The sequence below is a fragment of the Salmo trutta genome, chromosome 39 (assembly GCF_901001165.1).
Source record: "Salmo trutta chromosome 39, fSalTru1.1, whole genome shotgun sequence".
NCBI classification, from domain to species: Eukaryota; Metazoa; Chordata; class Actinopteri; order Salmoniformes; family Salmonidae; genus Salmo; species Salmo trutta.
In genome coordinates, this window is record NC_042995.1 from 12,227,583 (window position 1) to 12,245,903 (window position 18,321).

Genomic DNA, 18,321 nt, shown 5'->3' on the forward strand with positions numbered 1-18,321 from the left:
TCCCACATTGGCCCATGAATATTAGCATGTCTGCACCTAGTGGTGTTGTTCTAGTTTGAAGTGGGATTGTAATTCCAGTGTTGTCATTTGGTGTTAGAGGCCCTTATAACCAGTGTTTAGCCCCAGAGCTGTTCAATAATACACACGCACACATACTGCCAAGAATGCAGAACAGTATTTGAGGAATAGGTTCAGATACAGAAAGATGAGTTGTGGTAAGTTAACGGTAGTTCAAAGCTTTTGTTTCATCAGGGATACCCCCTGATGATACCCCCTGAGTCAGTACGTGTGGCTGTCTCTACCTGGGGTCAGTACATGTGGCTGTCTCTACCTGGAGTCAGTACATGTGGCTGTCTCCACCTGGAGTCAGTACATGTGGCTGTCTCTACCTGGAGTCAGTACATGTGGCTGTCTCTACCTGGAGTCAGTACATGTGGCTGTCTCTACCTGGATTCAGTACGTGTGGCTGTCTCTACCTGGAGTCAGTACATGTGGCTGTCTCTACCTGGAGTCAGTACATGTGGCTGTCTCTACCTGGAGTCAGTACGTGCGGCTGTCTCTACCTGGAGTCAGTACATAAGGCTGTCTCTACCTGGAGTCAGTACGTGCGGCTGTCTCTACCTGGAGTCAGTACATATGGCTGTCTCTACGTGGAGTCAGTAAGTGTGGCTGTTTCTACCTGGAGTCAGTACGTGTGGCTGTCTCTACCTGGAGTCAGTACGTGTGGCTGTCTCTACCTGGAGTCAGTACATATGGCTGTCTCTACCTGGAGTCAGTTCGTGTGGCTGTCTCTACCTGGAGTCAGTACATATGGCTGTCTCTACCTGGAGTCAGTACATGCGGCTGTCTCTACCAGGAGTCAGTACATGTGGCTTTCTCTACCTGGAGTCAGTACATGTGGCTTTCTCTACCTGGAGTCAGTACATGTGGTTGTCTCTACCTGGAGTCAGTACATGTGGCTGTCTCTACCTGGAGTCAGTACGTGTGGCTGTCTCTACCTGGAGTCAGTACATGTGGTTGTCTCTACCTGTGGTCAGTACGTGTGGCTGTCTCTACCTGGAGTCAGTACATGTGGTTGTCTCTACCTGGAGTCAGTACATGTGGCTGTCTCTACCTGGAGTCAGTACATGTGGCTGTCTCTCCCTGGGGTCAGTACATGTGGCTGTCTCTACCTGGAGTCAGTACATATGGCTGTCTCTACCTGGAGTCAGTACGTGTGGCTGTCTCTACCTGGAGTCAGTACATATGGCTTTCTCTACCTGGAGTCAGTACGTGTGGCTGTTTCTACCTGGAGTCAGTACATGTGGCTGTCTCTACCTGGAGTCAGTACATGTGGCTGTCTCTACCTGGAGTCAGTACATGTGGCTGTCTCTACCTGGAGTCAGTACATGTGGCTGTCTCCACCTGGAGTCAGTACATGTGGCTGTCTCTACCTGGGGTCAGTACGTGTGGCTGTCTCTACCTGGAGTCAGTACGTGTGGCTGTCTCTACCTGGAGTCAGTACGTGTGGCTGTCTCTACCTGGAGTCAGTACGTGTGGCTGTCTCTACCTGGAGTCAGTACATGTGGCTGTCTCTACCTGGGGTCAGTACATGTGGCTGTCTCTACCTGGGGTCAGTACATGTGGCTGTCTCTACCTGGGGTCAGTACATGTGGCTGTCTCTACCTGGAGTCAGTACATGTGGCTGTCTCTACCTGGAGTCAGTACATGTGGTTGTCTCTACCTGGAGTCAGTACATGTGGCTGTCTCTACCTGTTTTCAGTACGTGTGGCTGTCTCTACCTGGAGTCAGTACGTGTGGCTGTCTCTACCTGGAGTCAGTACTTGTGGCTGTCTCTACCTGGGGTCAGAATATGTGGCTGTCTCTACCTGGAGTCAGTACATGTGGCTGTCTCTACCTGGAGTCAGAATATGTGGCTGTCTATATCTGGAGTCAGTCCATGTGGCTGTCTCTACCTGGGGTCAGTACATGTGGCTGTCTATATCTGGAGTCAGTACATGTGGCTGTCTCTACCTGGAGTCAGTACGTGTGGCTGTCTCTACCTGGAGTCAGTCCATGCGGCTGTCTCTACCTGGAGTCAGTATGTGTGGCTGTCTCTACCTGGAGTCAGTACATGTGGCTGTCTCTACCTGGGGTCAGTACATGTGGCTGTTTCTTCCTGGAGTCAGTACATGTGGCTGCTTCTACCTGGAGTCAGTACATGTGGCTGTCTCTATCTGTGGTCAGTACATGTGGCTGTCTCTACCTGGAGTCAGTTCGTGTGGCTGTCTCTACCTGGAGTCAGTACGTGTGGCTGTCTCTTCCTGGAGTCAGTACGTGTGGCTGTCTCTTCCTGGAGTCAGTACGTGTGGCTGTCTCTACCTGGGGTCAGTCCATGTGGCTGTCTCTACCTGGGGTCAGAATATGTGGCTGTCTATATCTGGAGTCAGTACATGTGGCTGTCTCTACCTGGAGTCAGTACGTGTGGCTGTCTCTACCTGGATTCAGTCCATGTGGCTGTCTCTACCTGGAGTCAGTATGTGTGGCTGTCTCTACCTGGAGTCAGTACATGTGGCTGTCTCTACCTGGGGTCAGTACATGTGGCTGTTTCTTCCTGGAGTCAGTACATGTGGCTGCTTCTACCTGGAGTCAGTACATGTGCCTGTCTCTATCTGGGGTCAGTACATGTGGCTGTCTCTACCTGGAGTCAGTTCGTGTGGCTGTCTCTACCTGGAGTCAGTACGTGTGGCTGTCTCTTCCTGGAGTCAGTACGTGTGGCTGTCTCTTCCTGGAGTCAGTACGTGTGGCTGTTTCTACCTGGGGTCAGTACGTGTTGCTGTCTCTACCTGGGGTCAGTTCATGTGGCTGTCTCTACCTGGAGTCAGTACATGTGGCTGTCTCTACCTGGAGTCAGTACATGTGGTTGTCTCTACCTGGAGTCAGTACATGTGGCTGTCTCTACCTGTTTTCAGTACGTGTGGCTGTCTCTACCTGGAGTCAGTACGTGTGGCTGTCTCTACCTGGAGTCAGTACTTGTGGCTGTCTCTACCTGGGGTCAGAATATGTGGCTGTCTCTACCTGGAGTCAGAATATGTGGCTGTCTATATCTGGAGTCAGTCCATGTGGCTGTCTCTACGGGGGTCAGAATATGTGGCTGTCTATATCTGGAGTCAGTACATGTGGCTGTCTCTACCTGGAGTCAGTACGTGTGGCTGTCTCTACCTGGAGTCAGTCCATGCGGCTGTCTCTACCTGGAGTCAGTACGTGTGGCTGTCTCTACCTGGAGTCAGTACATGTGGCTGTCTCTACCTGGGGTCAGTACATGTGGCTGTTTCTTCCTGGAGTCAGTACATGTGGCTGCTTCTACCTGGAGTCAGTACATGTGGCTGTCTCTATCTGTGGTCAGTACATGTGGCTGTCTCTACCTGGAGTCAGTTCGTGTGGCTGTCTCTACCTGGAGTCAGTACGTGTGGCTGTCTCTTCCTGGAGTCAGTACATGTGGCTACTTCTACCTGGAGTCAGTACATGTGGCTGTCTCTTCCTGGAGTCAGTACGTGTGGCTGTTTCTACCTGGGGTCAGTACGTGTGGCTGTGTCTACCTGGAGTCAGTACGTGTGGCTGTCTCTACCTGGAGTCAGTACGTGTGGCTGTCTCTACCTGGAGTCAGTACATGTGGCTGTCTCTACCTGGGGTCAGTACATGTGGCTGTCTCTACCTGGGGTCAGTACATGTGGCTGTCTCTACCTGGGGTCAGTACATGTGGCTGTCTCTACCTGGAGTCAGTACATGTGGCTGTCTCTACCTGGAGTCAGTACATGTGGTTGTCTCTACCTGGAGTCAGTACATGTGGCTGTCTCTACCTGTTTTCAGTACGTGTGGCTGTCTCTACCTGGAGTCAGTACGTGTGGCTGTCTCTACCTGGAGTCAGTACTTGTGGCTGTCTCTACCTGGGGTCAGAATATGTGGCTGTCTCTACCTGGAGTCAGTACATGTGGCTGTCTCTACCTGGAGTCAGAATATGTGGCTGTCTATATCTGGAGTCAGTCCATGTGGCTGTCTCTACCTGGGGTCAGTACATGTGGCTGTCTATATCTGGAGTCAGTACATGTGGCTGTCTCTACCTGGAGTCAGTACGTGTGGCTGTCTCTACCTGGAGTCAGTCCATGCGGCTGTCTCTACCTGGAGTCAGTATGTGTGGCTGTCTCTACCTGGAGTCAGTACATGTGGCTGTCTCTACCTGGGGTCAGTACATGTGGCTGTTTCTTCCTGGAGTCAGTACATGTGGCTGCTTCTACCTGGAGTCAGTACATGTGGCTGTCTCTATCTGTGGTCAGTACATGTGGCTGTCTCTACCTGGAGTCAGTTCGTGTGGCTGTCTCTACCTGGAGTCAGTACGTGTGGCTGTCTCTTCCTGGAGTCAGTACGTGTGGCTGTCTCTTCCTGGAGTCAGTACGTGTGGCTGTCTCTACCTGGGGTCAGTCCATGTGGCTGTCTCTACCTGGGGTCAGAATATGTGGCTGTCTATATCTGGAGTCAGTACATGTGGCTGTCTCTACCTGGAGTCAGTACGTGTGGCTGTCTCTACCTGGATTCAGTCCATGTGGCTGTCTCTACCTGGAGTCAGTATGTGTGGCTGTCTCTACCTGGAGTCAGTACATGTGGCTGTCTCTACCTGGGGTCAGTACATGTGGCTGTTTCTTCCTGGAGTCAGTACATGTGGCTGCTTCTACCTGGAGTCAGTACATGTGCCTGTCTCTATCTGGGGTCAGTACATGTGGCTGTCTCTACCTGGAGTCAGTTCGTGTGGCTGTCTCTACCTGGAGTCAGTACGTGTGGCTGTCTCTTCCTGGAGTCAGTACGTGTGGCTGTCTCTTCCTGGAGTCAGTACGTGTGGCTGTTTCTACCTGGGGTCAGTACGTGTTGCTGTCTCTACCTGGGGTCAGTTCATGTGGCTGTCTCTACCTGGAGTCAGTACATGTGGCTGTCTCTACCTGGAGTCAGTACATGTGGTTGTCTCTACCTGGAGTCAGTACACGTGGCTGTCTCTACCTGTTTTCAGTACGTGTGGCTGTCTCTACCTGGAGTCAGTACGTGTGGCTGTCTCTACCTGGAGTCAGTACTTGTGGCTGTCTCTACCTGGGGTCAGAATATGTGGCTGTCTCTACCTGGAGTCAGAATATGTGGCTGTCTATATCTGGAGTCAGTCCATGTGGCTGTCTCTACGGGGGTCAGAATATGTGGCTGTCTATATCTGGAGTCAGTACATGTGGCTGTCTCTACCTGGAGTCAGTACGTGTGGCTGTCTCTACCTGGAGTCAGTCCATGCGGCTGTCTCTACCTGGAGTCAGTACGTGTGGCTGTCTCTACCTGGAGTCAGTACATGTGGCTGTCTCTACCTGGGGTCAGTACATGTGGCTGTTTCTTCCTGCAGTCAGTACATGTGGCTGCTTCTACCTGGAGTCAGTACATGTGGCTGTCTCTATCTGTGGTCAGTACATGTGGCTGTCTCTACCTGGAGTCAGTTCGTGTGGCTGTCTCTACCTGGAGTCAGTACGTGTGGCTGTCTCTTCCTGGAGTCAGTACATGTGGCTACTTCTACCTGGAGTCAGTACATGTGGCTGTCTCTTCCTGGAGTCAGTACGTGTGGCTGTTTCTACCTGGGGTCAGTACGTGTGGCTGTGTCTACCTGGAGTCAGTACGTGTGGCTGTCTCTACCTGGAGTCAGTACGTGTGGCTGTCTCTACCTGGAGTCAGTACATGTGGCTGTCTCTACCTGGGGTCAGTACATGTGGCTGTCTCTACCTGGGGTCAGTACATGTGGCTGTCTCTACCTGGGGTCAGTACATGTGGCTGTCTCTACCTGGAGTCAGTACATGTGGCTGTCTCTACCTGGAGTCAGTACATGTGGTTGTCTCTACCTGGAGTCAGTACATGTGGCTGTCTCTACCTGTTTTCAGTACGTGTGGCTGTCTCTACCTGGAGTCAGTACGTGTGGCTGTCTCTACCTGGAGTCAGTACTTGTGGCTGTCTCTACCTGGGGTCAGAATATGTGGCTGTCTCTACCTGGAGTCAGTACATGTGGCTGTCTCTACCTGGAGTCAGAATATGTGGCTGTCTATATCTGGAGTCAGTCCATGTGGCTGTCTCTACCTGGGGTCAGTACATGTGGCTGTCTATATCTGGAGTCAGTACATGTGGCTGTCTCTACCTGGAGTCAGTACGTGTGGCTGTCTCTACCTGGAGTCAGTCCATGCGGCTGTCTCTACCTGGAGTCAGTATGTGTGGCTGTCTCTACCTGGAGTCAGTACATGTGGCTGTCTCTACCTGGGGTCAGTACATGTGGCTGTTTCTTCCTGGAGTCAGTACATGTGGCTGCTTCTACCTGGAGTCAGTACATGTGGCTGTCTCTATCTGTGGTCAGTACATGTGGCTGTCTCTACCTGGAGTCAGTTCGTGTGGCTGTCTCTACCTGGAGTCAGTACGTGTGGCTGTCTCTTCCTGGAGTCAGTACGTGTGGCTGTCTCTTCCTGGAGTCAGTACGTGTGGCTGTCTCTACCTGGGGTCAGTCCATGTGGCTGTCTCTACCTGGGGTCAGAATATGTGGCTGTCTATATCTGGAGTCAGTACATGTGGCTGTCTCTACCTGGAGTCAGTACGTGTGGCTGTCTCTACCTGGATTCAGTCCATGTGGCTGTCTCTACCTGGAGTCAGTATGTGTGGCTGTCTCTACCTGGAGTCAGTACATGTGGCTGTCTCTACCTGGGGTCAGTACATGTGGCTGTTTCTTCCTGGAGTCAGTACATGTGGCTGCTTCTACCTGGAGTCAGTACATGTGCCTGTCTCTATCTGGGGTCAGTACATGTGGCTGTCTCTACCTGGAGTCAGTTCGTGTGGCTGTCTCTACCTGGAGTCAGTACGTGTGGCTGTCTCTTCCTGGAGTCAGTACGTGTGGCTGTCTCTTCCTGGAGTCAGTACGTGTGGCTGTTTCTACCTGGGGTCAGTACGTGTTGCTGTCTCTACCTGGGGTCAGTTCATGTGGCTGTCTCTACCTGGAGTCAGTACATGTGGCTGTCTCTACCTGGAGTCAGTACATGTGGTTGTCTCTACCTGGAGTCAGTACATGTGGCTGTCTCTACCTGTTTTCAGTACGTGTGGCTGTCTCTACCTGGAGTCAGTACGTGTGGCTGTCTCTACCTGGAGTCAGTACTTGTGGCTGTCTCTACCTGGGGTCAGAATATGTGGCTGTCTCTACCTGGAGTCAGAATATGTGGCTGTCTATATCTGGAGTCAGTCCATGTGGCTGTCTCTACGGGGGTCAGAATATGTGGCTGTCTATATCTGGAGTCAGTACATGTGGCTGTCTGTACCTGGAGTCAGTACGTGTGGCTGTCTCTACCTGGAGTCAGTCCATGCGGCTGTCTCTACCTGGAGTCAGTACGTGTGGCTGTCTCTACCTGGAGTCAGTACATGTGGCTGTCTCTACCTGGGGTCAGTACATGTGGCTGTTTCTTCCTGGAGTCAGTACATGTGGCTGCTTCTACCTGGAGTCAGTACATGTGGCTGTCTCTATCTGTGGTCAGTACATGTGGCTGTCTCTACCTGGAGTCAGTTCGTGTGGCTGTCTCTACCTGGAGTCAGTACGTGTGGCTGTCTCTTCCTGGAGTCAGTACATGTGGCTACTTCTACCTGGAGTCAGTACATGTGGCTGTCTCTTCCTGGAGTCAGTACGTGTGGCTGTTTCTACCTGGGGTCAGTACGTGTGGCTGTGTCTACCTGGGGTCAGTTCATGTGGCTGTCTCTACCTGGAGTCAGTACGTGTGGCTGTCTCTACCTGGAGTCAGTACATGTGGCTGTCTCTACCTGGAGTCAGTACATGTGGCTGTCTATATCTGGAGTCAGTACATGTGGCTGTCTCTACCTGGGGTCAGTACGTGTGGCTGTTTCTACCTGGAGTCAGTACATGTGGCTGTCTCTTCCTGGAGTCAGTACTTGTGGCTGTTTCTACCTGGAGTCAGTACATGTGGCTGTCTCTACCTGGAGTCAGTACGTGTGGTTGTCTCTACCTGGAGTCAGTACATGTGGCTGTTTCTACCTGGAGTCAGTACATGTGGCTGTCTCTACCTGGAGTCAGTACATGTGGCTGTCTCTACCTGGAGTCAGTACATGTGGCTGTCTCTACCTGGAGTCAGTACATGTGGCTGTCTCTACCTGGAGTCAGTACATGTGGCTGTCTCTACCTGGAGTCAGTACATGTGGCTGTCTCTACCTGGAGTCAGTACATGTGGCTGTCTCTACCTGGAGTCAGTACATGTGGCTGTCTCTACCTGGAGTCAGTACGTGTGGCTGTCTCTACCTGGAGTCAGTACATGTGGTTGTCTCTACCTGGAGTCAGTACGTGTGGCTGTCTCTACCTGGAGTCAGTACGTGTGGCTGTCTCTACCTGGAGTCAGTACGTGTGGCTGTCTCTACCTGGAGTCAGTAGGTGTGGCTGTCTCTACCTGGAGTCAGTACGTGTGGCTGTCTCCACCTGGAGTCAGTACGTGTGGCTGTCTCTGTCTGGAGTCAGTACATGTGGCTGTCTCTACCTGGAGTCAGTACATGTGGCTGTCTCTACCTGGAGTCAGTACATGTGGCTGTCTCTACCTGGAGTCAGTACATGTGGCTGTCTCTACCTGGAGTCAGTACATGTGGCTGTTTCTACCTGGAGTCAGTACATGTGGCTGTCTCTACCTGGAGTCAGTACATGTGGCTGTCTCTACCTGGAGTCAGTACATGTGGCTGTCTCTACCTGGAGTCAGTACATGTGGCTGTTTCTATCTGGAGTCAGTACATGTGGCTGCTTCTACCTAGAGTCAGTACATGTGGCTGTCTCTACCTGGAGTCAGTACATGTGGCTGCTTCTACCTGGATTCAGTACATGTGGCTGTCTCTACCTGGAGTCAGTACATGTGGCTGTCTCTACCTGGAGTCAGTACATGTGGCTGTTTCTACCTGGAGTCAGTACATGTGGCTGCTTCTACCTGGAGTCAGTACATGTGGCTGTTTCTACCTGGAGTCAGTACATGTGGCTGTTTCTACCTGGAGTCAGTACATGTGGCTGTTTCTACCTGGAGTCAGTACATGTGGCTGCTTCTACCTGGATTCAGTACATGTGGCTGTCTCTACCTGGAGTCAGTACATGTGGCTGTTTCTACCTGGGGTCAGTACATGTGGCTGTCTCTACCTGGAGTCAGTACATGTGGCTGTTTCTACCTGGAGTCAGTACATGTGGCTGTTTCTACCTGGAGTCAGTACATGTGGCTGTCTCTACCTGGAGTCAGTACATGTGGCTGTCTCTACCTGGAGTCAGTACATGTGGCTGTTTCTACCTGGAGTCAGTACATGTGGCTGTTTCTACCTGGAGTCAGTACATGTGGCTGTTTCTACCTGGAGTCAGTACATGTGGCTGTCTCTACCTGGAGTCAGTACATGTGACTGTTTCTACCTGGAGTCAGTACATGTGGCTGTTTCTACCTGGAGTCAGTACATGTGGCTGTCTCTACCTGGAGTCAGTACATGTGGCTGTCTCTACCTGGAGTCAGTACGTGTGGCTGTCTCTACCTGGAGTCAGTACATGTGGCTGTTTCTACCTGGAGTCAGTACGTGTGGCTGTTTCTACCTGGAGTCAGTACGTGTGGCTGTCTCTACCTGGAGTCAGTACGTGTGGCTGTCTCTACCTGGAGTCAGTACATGTGGCTGTCTCTACCTGGAGTCAGTACAGGACTCTTTGTTTCACCTTTTACCTCTGTTTTATGACCTCCACAAAATAACTGCAATTCTCTCTCCCTCTTTCTCCCTCTCTCATTCTCTCTCTCTCGTTCGCTCTCTCTCTTTCTCTCTCTCTTTCTCTTTCTCTCTCTCTCGTTCTCTCGTTCTCTCTCGTGTTCTCTCGTTCTCTCTCGTGTTCTCTCTCTCGTGTTCTCTCTCTCGTTCTCTCTCTCTCTCGTTCTCTCTCTCTACCTCTCTCTCTGTCTCTCTCTCTCTCGTGTTGTAATACTGTGTCCAGGCAGTAGGGGGCAGCATGCCTGAGCAGAGTAATGACTACAGGGTGGTGGTGTTTGGAGCGGGGGGAGTGGGGAAGAGCTCCCTGGTCCTACGCTTCGTTAAAGGCACCTTCAGGGACACCTATATTCCCACTGTGGAGGACACCTATCGACAGGTGAGACAGGGAGAGGAGGTGGAGGAGAGGAAGGAAGACAGAGGCTGCGTCTGGAAGGGCACCCTAATCCCTGTTTAGTCCACTACTTTGACCATGACCTGAACATAGTGCACTTCAGAGAATAGGGTGCCATTTCAGACAAAGTGATGCATTGACAGGTAATCAGGGATGGGCAGTAGGCCAACTGCTTTATCTGATGCATAGACGCAATGACCATATATAGTGTGTCCAGAGGGCTATTTTATCCACTGATCTGATGCACCAAGTCAAATGATACAACTTAGTGATCAAAAGAGCATTGAGTGTAAGCAATGTTTTTCAATGAATAATGATGTAATATCCTAATGATAGTAATTGTGTGTGTGTGTTTGTGTCTACAGGTGATCAGCTGTGATAAGAGTGTGTGTACGCTCCAGATAACTGATACAACAGGCAGTCACCAGTTCCCTGCCATGCAGAGGCTGTCCATATCTAAAGGACATGCCTTCATACTGGTCTACTCTGTAACCAGCAAACAGTCACTGGAGGAACTCAAGCCTATCTACCAGCAGGTAGGTGTGTGACTGTGGGTGACTGTGTGTGACTGTGGGTGACGGTGGGTTGTAATCTCTCCTTCTGTTCTCCAGGTGATAGCCATAAAGGGGAACATAGAGACCATCCCCATCATGTTGGTGGGCAACAAGAGTGATGAGACCCAGAGAGAGGTGGAGACTAAAGATGGAGAGGCACAGGTCTGTGTCTGTAACGTTGACATCTGAAATGTTAAAACATTTATTTTTCAGTCCTTGGTTCAATAGGCCTACATAATGTCAAATACTTTAAAATATTGATTCAGTTTGGAATAGTGCCAAAAGTGCAAACACCAAGTTAAATAAATCCCACCTCAAAGTAGTTGATATGTATATTCTACCCAGGTCTGGTATTGTTGGGCCGATTACTGTGAAGCGAATTCCCTTTCTACTTTCTCCTGTTAATACCAATAATAAAATGAATACTATTCATAATCCTACTGTGTGGTGTTCAAGGCGACCACGTGGAAGTGTGCGTTCATGGAGACGTCAGCGAAGACCAACCACAACGTGACCGAGCTGTTTCAGGAGCTGCTCAACCTGGACAAGAAGAGGAACATGAGTCTCAACATCGACGGGAAACGGTCCGGAAAACAGTCCAGAGCCGAGAGACTGAAGGGAAAATGTAGTGTGATGTAGAGAGGGATGGAGAGGAGAGAGGGATGGAGAGGAGAGAAGGAAGGAAGGGAGGTAACAAGGAAGACAGAAAGTGTGAGGATAGAAGAGAAGGAATGGGAGAGGGAGAGAAAGAGAAGAGAGTGAAGAGAGGACCACTGGTGGGTTCTATACCTCTCCCTCTCAGTATCCTCCTCTCTATTCTCCTGTCTGCCTGACCAGGGTCCTAACCCTCCATACAGTCCCACTGTAGTGAAAAGATTTGGGGGGGGTAGTCTGAACACGACTCGAACCCGCAACCCTGCATCTGTCTGCATCAGTCCAACACCTCAGCCATTACGCCATGAGGTCCCAACCTCTTGGCGAGGTCACTAGATGTTACACTAGGGACACTCCAACATAATGTACATATCCTATGTATACATGGCCTCCCTCTCTAGCACCTCTGAAAGATACAGACAGTATTACCCCCTAACCGTGTCTGTCATCATGCAAAGTGGAGAATCCTCTTAACTCGTCATTCAAAATGGCTTCTAAATCATTATTTGAACTGGAGAAACGTTGAACTTGTGACATCAAGACTTTAGCTCAGTGTTAAAACAAGGGAAGGACCGTGGTTCACGTCTGACCTGGAATCCGAGGAAAGAGAACCCGGGAAAGAAAGATGTGGTAGTTGGACTGAAATGTTAAGAAGTCTGCCTGGGACACTTGGTAGTTGGACTGAAATGTTAAGAAGTCTCCCTGGGACACTTGGTAGTTGGACTGAAATGTTAAGATGTCTACCTGGGACACTTGGTAGTTGGACTGAAATGTTAAGAAGTCTGCCTGGGACACTTGGTAGTTGGACTGAAATGTTAAGAAGTCTGCCTGGGACACTTGGTAGTTGGACTGAAATGTTAAGAAGTCTGCCTGGGACACTTGGTAGTTGGACTGAAATGTTAAGAAGTCTGCCTGGGACACTTGGTAGTTGGACTGAAATGTTAAGAAGTCTACCTGGGACACTTGGTAGTTGGACTGAAATGTTAAGAAGTCTGCCTGGGACACTTGGTAGTTGGACTGAAATGTTAAGAAGTCTCCCTGGGACACTTGGTAGTTGGACTTTGGTTGGATGGATGATGGAGTGGACTTGGAACATGTGAAGAGGTATTAGAAAAGTTCGTTGTGGGATTTGGACTGGGACTACTGCGGATGATGTCGCTGGGAATGTTTGCGTCGGTTGGCTTTGGCCCTTGTTGTTTCATGTGAGGGGCCTTTCTGTTGGCCTTGTGTTTCCCATGCCAAGCAGCTGAATCCTCTTCATGCACAGAGAAGCACAGAGAGGATGGAGTGACGACTCTACTCGACGGAGGAAAGACCCTCGATTAGTTTTATGCCATGCAAATACCATCACATTGCACTTAATGTCACACACACAAAGATAAATGCACACACACACGCTTTTTGGAGACCAGTGGTCATTCACCAAGTGTATTCCTACATAGTATGTAAATGAAAAAGGAGTGATATTATTATGTAAATGTAATTATATTATTGTCCCAAACACCTCTATTGGTTTATGTAAAGCAATAAGTTTGTTTGTCAAAGTACAGAATATATACTCCAGATGGAAGTTGCCCCTAACCGCAGATCTAGGATCAGCTTACTCCCCAAATCATAACTTTAACCATTAGGGGGGAATGCAAAACTGATCTTAGATCAGCATTTATGGACAAAGTCATCCTACGTACTATACAGGAGAGCTAAAAGCACAATCATTTGATTGACGTTTTGTTTTTGTTTTACCATGTTCCGTTATCTATCTTGCAGAATAAATAACTGTCGATATATTTTGAACAGAGGTGGGGGAAGGAGGGAGGAGCTATCTGGTAGTTATTCTTCCAGGTGACTTGTAATGTGTACGGTATTTAAACATGTGTAAAGGTCACCCTAAGGCTGTGGATTGGTTATATAGCACGCTATTGTAACGAAACAGACAAAAGGTTCATCTGCATCGCAAATGGCACCCTATTCCCTATATAGTGCACTACTTTTTGACCAGAGCCCATATGCTCTGATCTAAAGTAATTCACTATATAGGGTACCATTTAGAACACAATATGTGAGGGAACCCAGATCTAAACTGGACCCAAAGAAGTAGAAAACACCCCTTCATATCTCTAGTAAAGAAGCACGGAATTGATTAGAGTTTCAACCAGGGATTGGAGTTCATTTTCAATTCAGAATATTCATTGAAATGCTGTTCATGAAAGGAAAAATCTGTCATTGAAAAACAATGGGCAAATTGAATAGACTGAATTAGAAAGAGGAAGGTCCCCATCCCTGGTGGCCACTGTGTATAGGGTATTGAGAAGGTATGTTGTGTTGCTATGTGCTGTGTTATATTTATGGCCCAAATGTTTTCCTGACCTCACGCCCTGACCAGGAAACCGCTGATCCCCAGTTGTAGGCTATAGCTAAGGCTCAGAGTTGTTGTTGTTCAGATCACATGCTCAGGAAAAGGTCCTGTATCTGATTAGAAAACAGTGTTATAGTTCAGTATTACACTAGAACTATAATATAGTATACAGTCATCTATTATTCAGATCAGATTGACATAACCCACATTTTAATGAATTATGTGAAATGTTCTACATCAAATAGTATCAAACTAGTGTGTGTGTGTGTGTGTGTGTGTGTGTGTGTGTGTGTGTGTGTGTGTGTGTGTGTGTGTGTGTGTACAGTGCACTCAATAGTGTTAGTTTGAATCAGCACAGACACCTTTACCCTATCCTCCCACAATATTCAGTGTGTGTGTTAATGCGGTTTTATGAAGTGTCTGTCAGAGGTTCCCTGTGGAGATGACCCACACGTCCTGCATGAGTCACACTGCTCAGGCTCATGCACACACACACATACATACACACACACGTACTGTACACAGTACACACCAAGCAGACAGCGAGCAGTCCTCTGTGCCACAGAAACCTCATTATCTGCGTCTCATGCGGCACCCTATCCCCCGATGTGATTCTGGTCAAAAGTAGTGCACTACATAGGGAATAGGGTGTCGTGAGGTTTGCACATTGTCTCTTTTTCTGCACTACTGTGTCACCCTGTAACCCGTCTGTTGTACGGTTCCTATTAGTTTTAGCACTCCCCTTCACTCCACATCTGTAGATAGCTGTAAATAGCAATTAGAGTGATATAGCTGGAGGTGGATATAGAGTCTATAGAGGATTTAGAAATGTTAGGGAATGGAGACATCATGGCCCCCTTTGCCCTCCTCAAAGGATTGTGGGTAGTGTGGTTCTCTTAGGAGTGAAAAGATAGAGCTGCCAACAGAACGTTATTATAATCAGAGAAGGGATGGGCCCTGAGGAAGATCTCTCACCGCATTGGTTGAACACCTGGGGGACTGGCCAGAGCCCAAATGGGCAGAGTCCTCCAGAAATGAACCAATGAGAGGGTTTCTTTTTTCGCGTGTGTAGTTTAGAGTGCTGGATCCTGTCTTGAGATCCACACACAAAACTAGACTTTCCTCACAAATATATCAATAACATGATTTACGTGAAAGTCTGATTTTGTTGTATGTCAAGTTAGGAATGGGTTCAGAGAGCATTCCTATAATGGACAAAGAGGCTGTTGTATGGCTGAATCAAAACCAAGATAGAAACACACAGAACAGAGCTGATATGATTCTAGAATAGATTATACAAGCCAGATAGTTGTCTGTTCTACGTAGTTTCTACCTGAAAAAGACCCTACAGCCTTTCACTGATATGTGTTATCAGAAAGTCATGTAGCTGGAAACTGGGCACTGGTCATGTTGCAGAAGAGAAGTGGCACAAAGGACTATGGGAAGAGTAGTTAATTGAGTGTAGTTAATCAGAAACATGTTCTGTAAACTCAAGCCTACCAAGGATGCAGTTTGTAATTTTTGCATCACCCTGGATCATACTATCAGCCCAGAAACAACTCCTAGCCCCTAGCAGTTCAAATACCTGAAGGGACTGGATAGAGGACAAGGTTAACTATTAGGCTTTGGGGAACTTCCGCCATATTGTTTACACTTGTCTGCTCTGCCAAACACAAAACGTGGAAGTGCCTCCAAGTTGTTTCTGGACCGGGCCTCTGAGGGGTGCAATGACTTCTGGGCAGTGTAGTTCTACTAACCTCCATCTCTGTCCTTCCCTCCCTGCATGGCCCCAATAAGTGTTCCTCCCAGCCAGCATGAGAACCAATAAGGACGCAAACTGTGAAATTAACATATTTGTATTTTATTATTATAATTCTTCTGCATTAATAATGTATTTGGTTTGAAAAGTGTAACTGTTTTTAATCTCTTATTGTTTTTGTAAACATGTTTTCTGTTTGGACATTTTTTTTAACATAATGATCATGTATAGACATTTTATTATTTTATTTTTAATATAGTTATTATTAGAATTATTCTAGCTATTTATTCTAGCAATAGTCTTCCTACTATAATGTACTGTGGCAATGCATCCTAACTATAAGATATCATGTATATGAAGAAATTATCATATCGAATCTGCAAATGGATTTTCCTAATAAAAACAACAGTTAAGAATCTGCTTTTTCTGTGATATTTCCTTTCACAATGTGTGTGAAATGACAGATAGATAAGCTGGTCTGAGACCTGGTGACTACTGTTGGCTTCTATGTTGAACACCTAGGATTTTGCTTAGTGGGCTGACATGGTCTTGCATTGTATAGATCGTTTCCCAAACTCGGTCCTGGGCCCCCCTATGTGCGCACTTTTAGTTTTTTGCCCTAGCACTACACAGCTGATTCAAATAATCAAAGCTTGATGATGAGCTGATTTGAATCAGCTGTGTAGTGCTAGGGCAAAACCCAAAATGTGCACCCAGGGGGTGTATAGGACCGAGTATAGGATACCCTGGTATAGATAACCAGGTTAGATACTAGGTCGGTTACGTGGACTGATGGTGCGTTCAAGACAACTCGGAACTAGTAAATCTCCGACCTCAGACTTCCGATTTCGGTGAGCGCAAGTCCCCCCCCCCAAAAAAAAAGACCAAAAAAAGAGCTCTGAATGGGAAAAATCATTTGGAAAGGTCATCCAACTCGGAATTACAAGTCAGAAACTTGGGCATCATCCTAGAGCCCTGACTTCTCTGACATGATTTTTCCCAATCGGAGCTTGTTTCTTTTCAGAGATCCCAGTTGTCTTGAACGCACCATGACAACAGCTTGCAGCCTCATACTGTGTCATACTGTTCTCCACTCCCTGACAGCATGCCTGCAAAGCACAGTCTCTCTTTCTCTATCTGCTTGAGGATTCTTCACCCAATGTGGTTGCTATGGCGACTCAGTGACGGTGACGGTTGCCGCGTCAGAATGTGGTGTGACCCAGGTGATGCGTTACGACAGCCATAGATCTTCTAGGCAGAGTGTGTGTGTGTGTGTGTGTGTGTGTGTGTGTGTGTGTGTGTGTGTGTGTGTGTGAGGCTGTAATGTAATGTGAAGAGACCTAAGGTTAGCAGCCCTCTGTTGAATCATTATGAGGGTGACACACACCCTGATAACACACACACACCCTTCACGTGCCTCCGAGGTTACACAAACATACACTCTTGATGCCATCCTTGTTAAAGTGTAACTAATTAGCCTCTAACATAACTGACATAATGCTGTTTACATACAACACCCACCGTTAACAATGTTTTAACATACACCATCACAAACACAAACACAGTTGACCCTGTTTTAACATACACCATCACCAACACAAGCACAGTTGGCCCTGTTTTAACATAGAGACTATAAAACACAAACACAGTTGACCCTGTTTTAACATAGAGACTATAAAACACAAACACAGTTGACCCTGTTTTAACATAGAGACTATACAACACAAACACAGTTGACCCTGTTTTAACATAGAGACTATAAAACACAAACACAGTTGACCCTGTTTTAACATAGAGACTATAAAACACAAACACAGTTGACCCTGTTTTAACATAGAGACTATAAAACACAAACACAGTTGACCCTGTTTTAACATAGAGACTATAAAACACAAACACAGTTGACCCTGTTTTAACATAGAGACTATAAAACACAAACACAGTTGACCCTGTTTTAACATAGAGACTATACAACACAAACACAGTTGACCCTGTTTTAACATAGAGACTGTAAAACACAAACACAGTTGACCCTGTTTTAACATAGAGACTATAAAACACAAACACAGTTGACCCTGTTTTAACATAGAGACTATACAACACAAACACAGTTGACCCTGTTTTAACATAAAGGCTATAAAACAAACAACACACACACACCCGACCCAGGGTATAATGAATTTAACAGCCATCTCATGGAGAATGGAGTTACTCACAGGCTTTATGAGTCAGAGAGAGAGGTGGGAAGAGAGAACAGGGAGAGAGAGAGAGAGAGAGAGAGAGAGAGAGAGAGAGAGAGAGAGAGAGAGAGAGAGAGAGAGAGTGTGTATGTGTCCCTTTAGTCACCACTCATGAGTCATATAATGTATAGAGAGACTATGGCCATTTTGGTTTGAACACATAACTATGACAATGCTCTTAGATAACATCACATCATTCTATGGCAGCCATTTTAGCACCTACTGGGGGCTACTGACTAGTAACAGTTCAGGGTGATGGTGAGGATTTTAAACCCAGCTGATTTAACAGAAATACAGTCCTTAGTCTTTTGACCAACTGGGTTTAATCCCGGGTCATCTGCGCACCACAAGACTGTGTTCACCTGGTGAGCTAAAGTCTAGGTGGTTTGGTTACTGATCACTTGAGCTTGGTTCGCCAAACGACCTCTGTTACATGCTCATATACTGCTAAACTGATCTAGAGTCCAAATGGTACTGTGAGAATTCCAATTCAGTACTGATCTAGATTCTTAGCATACTGCAATGTTTTGTAGTTTGTGTTAGTGCTTTAGCTACTGCTCACATCA

The 18,321-nt window shown here is 47.7% G+C and overlaps 1 protein-coding gene across 2 annotated transcripts in view; it reads left to right on the forward strand.

Moving 5' to 3' along the window:
* The window catches only part of LOC115179459 (GTP-binding protein Di-Ras1), a 20,380-nt gene extending 4,449 nt beyond the window's left edge, over positions 1-15,931 (forward strand). Inside the window, exons 2-5 of one of the 2 annotated variants that reach the window (XM_029741011.1) lie at positions 10,029-10,177; positions 10,558-10,728; positions 10,804-10,908; positions 11,203-15,931. In XM_029741011.1, coding sequence (XP_029596871.1) covers positions 10,040-10,177; positions 10,558-10,728; positions 10,804-10,908; positions 11,203-11,385 — 597 coding nt within the window. In that variant the 5' untranslated portion in view covers positions 10,029-10,039 and the 3' untranslated portion in view covers positions 11,386-15,931. Of the gene's footprint in view, positions 1-10,024; positions 10,178-10,557; positions 10,729-10,803; positions 10,909-11,202 lie in introns of both variants that reach the window. The other variant, XM_029741010.1, reaches the window with a different exon arrangement.
* Positions 15,932-18,321: the final 2,390 nt, after the last annotated feature.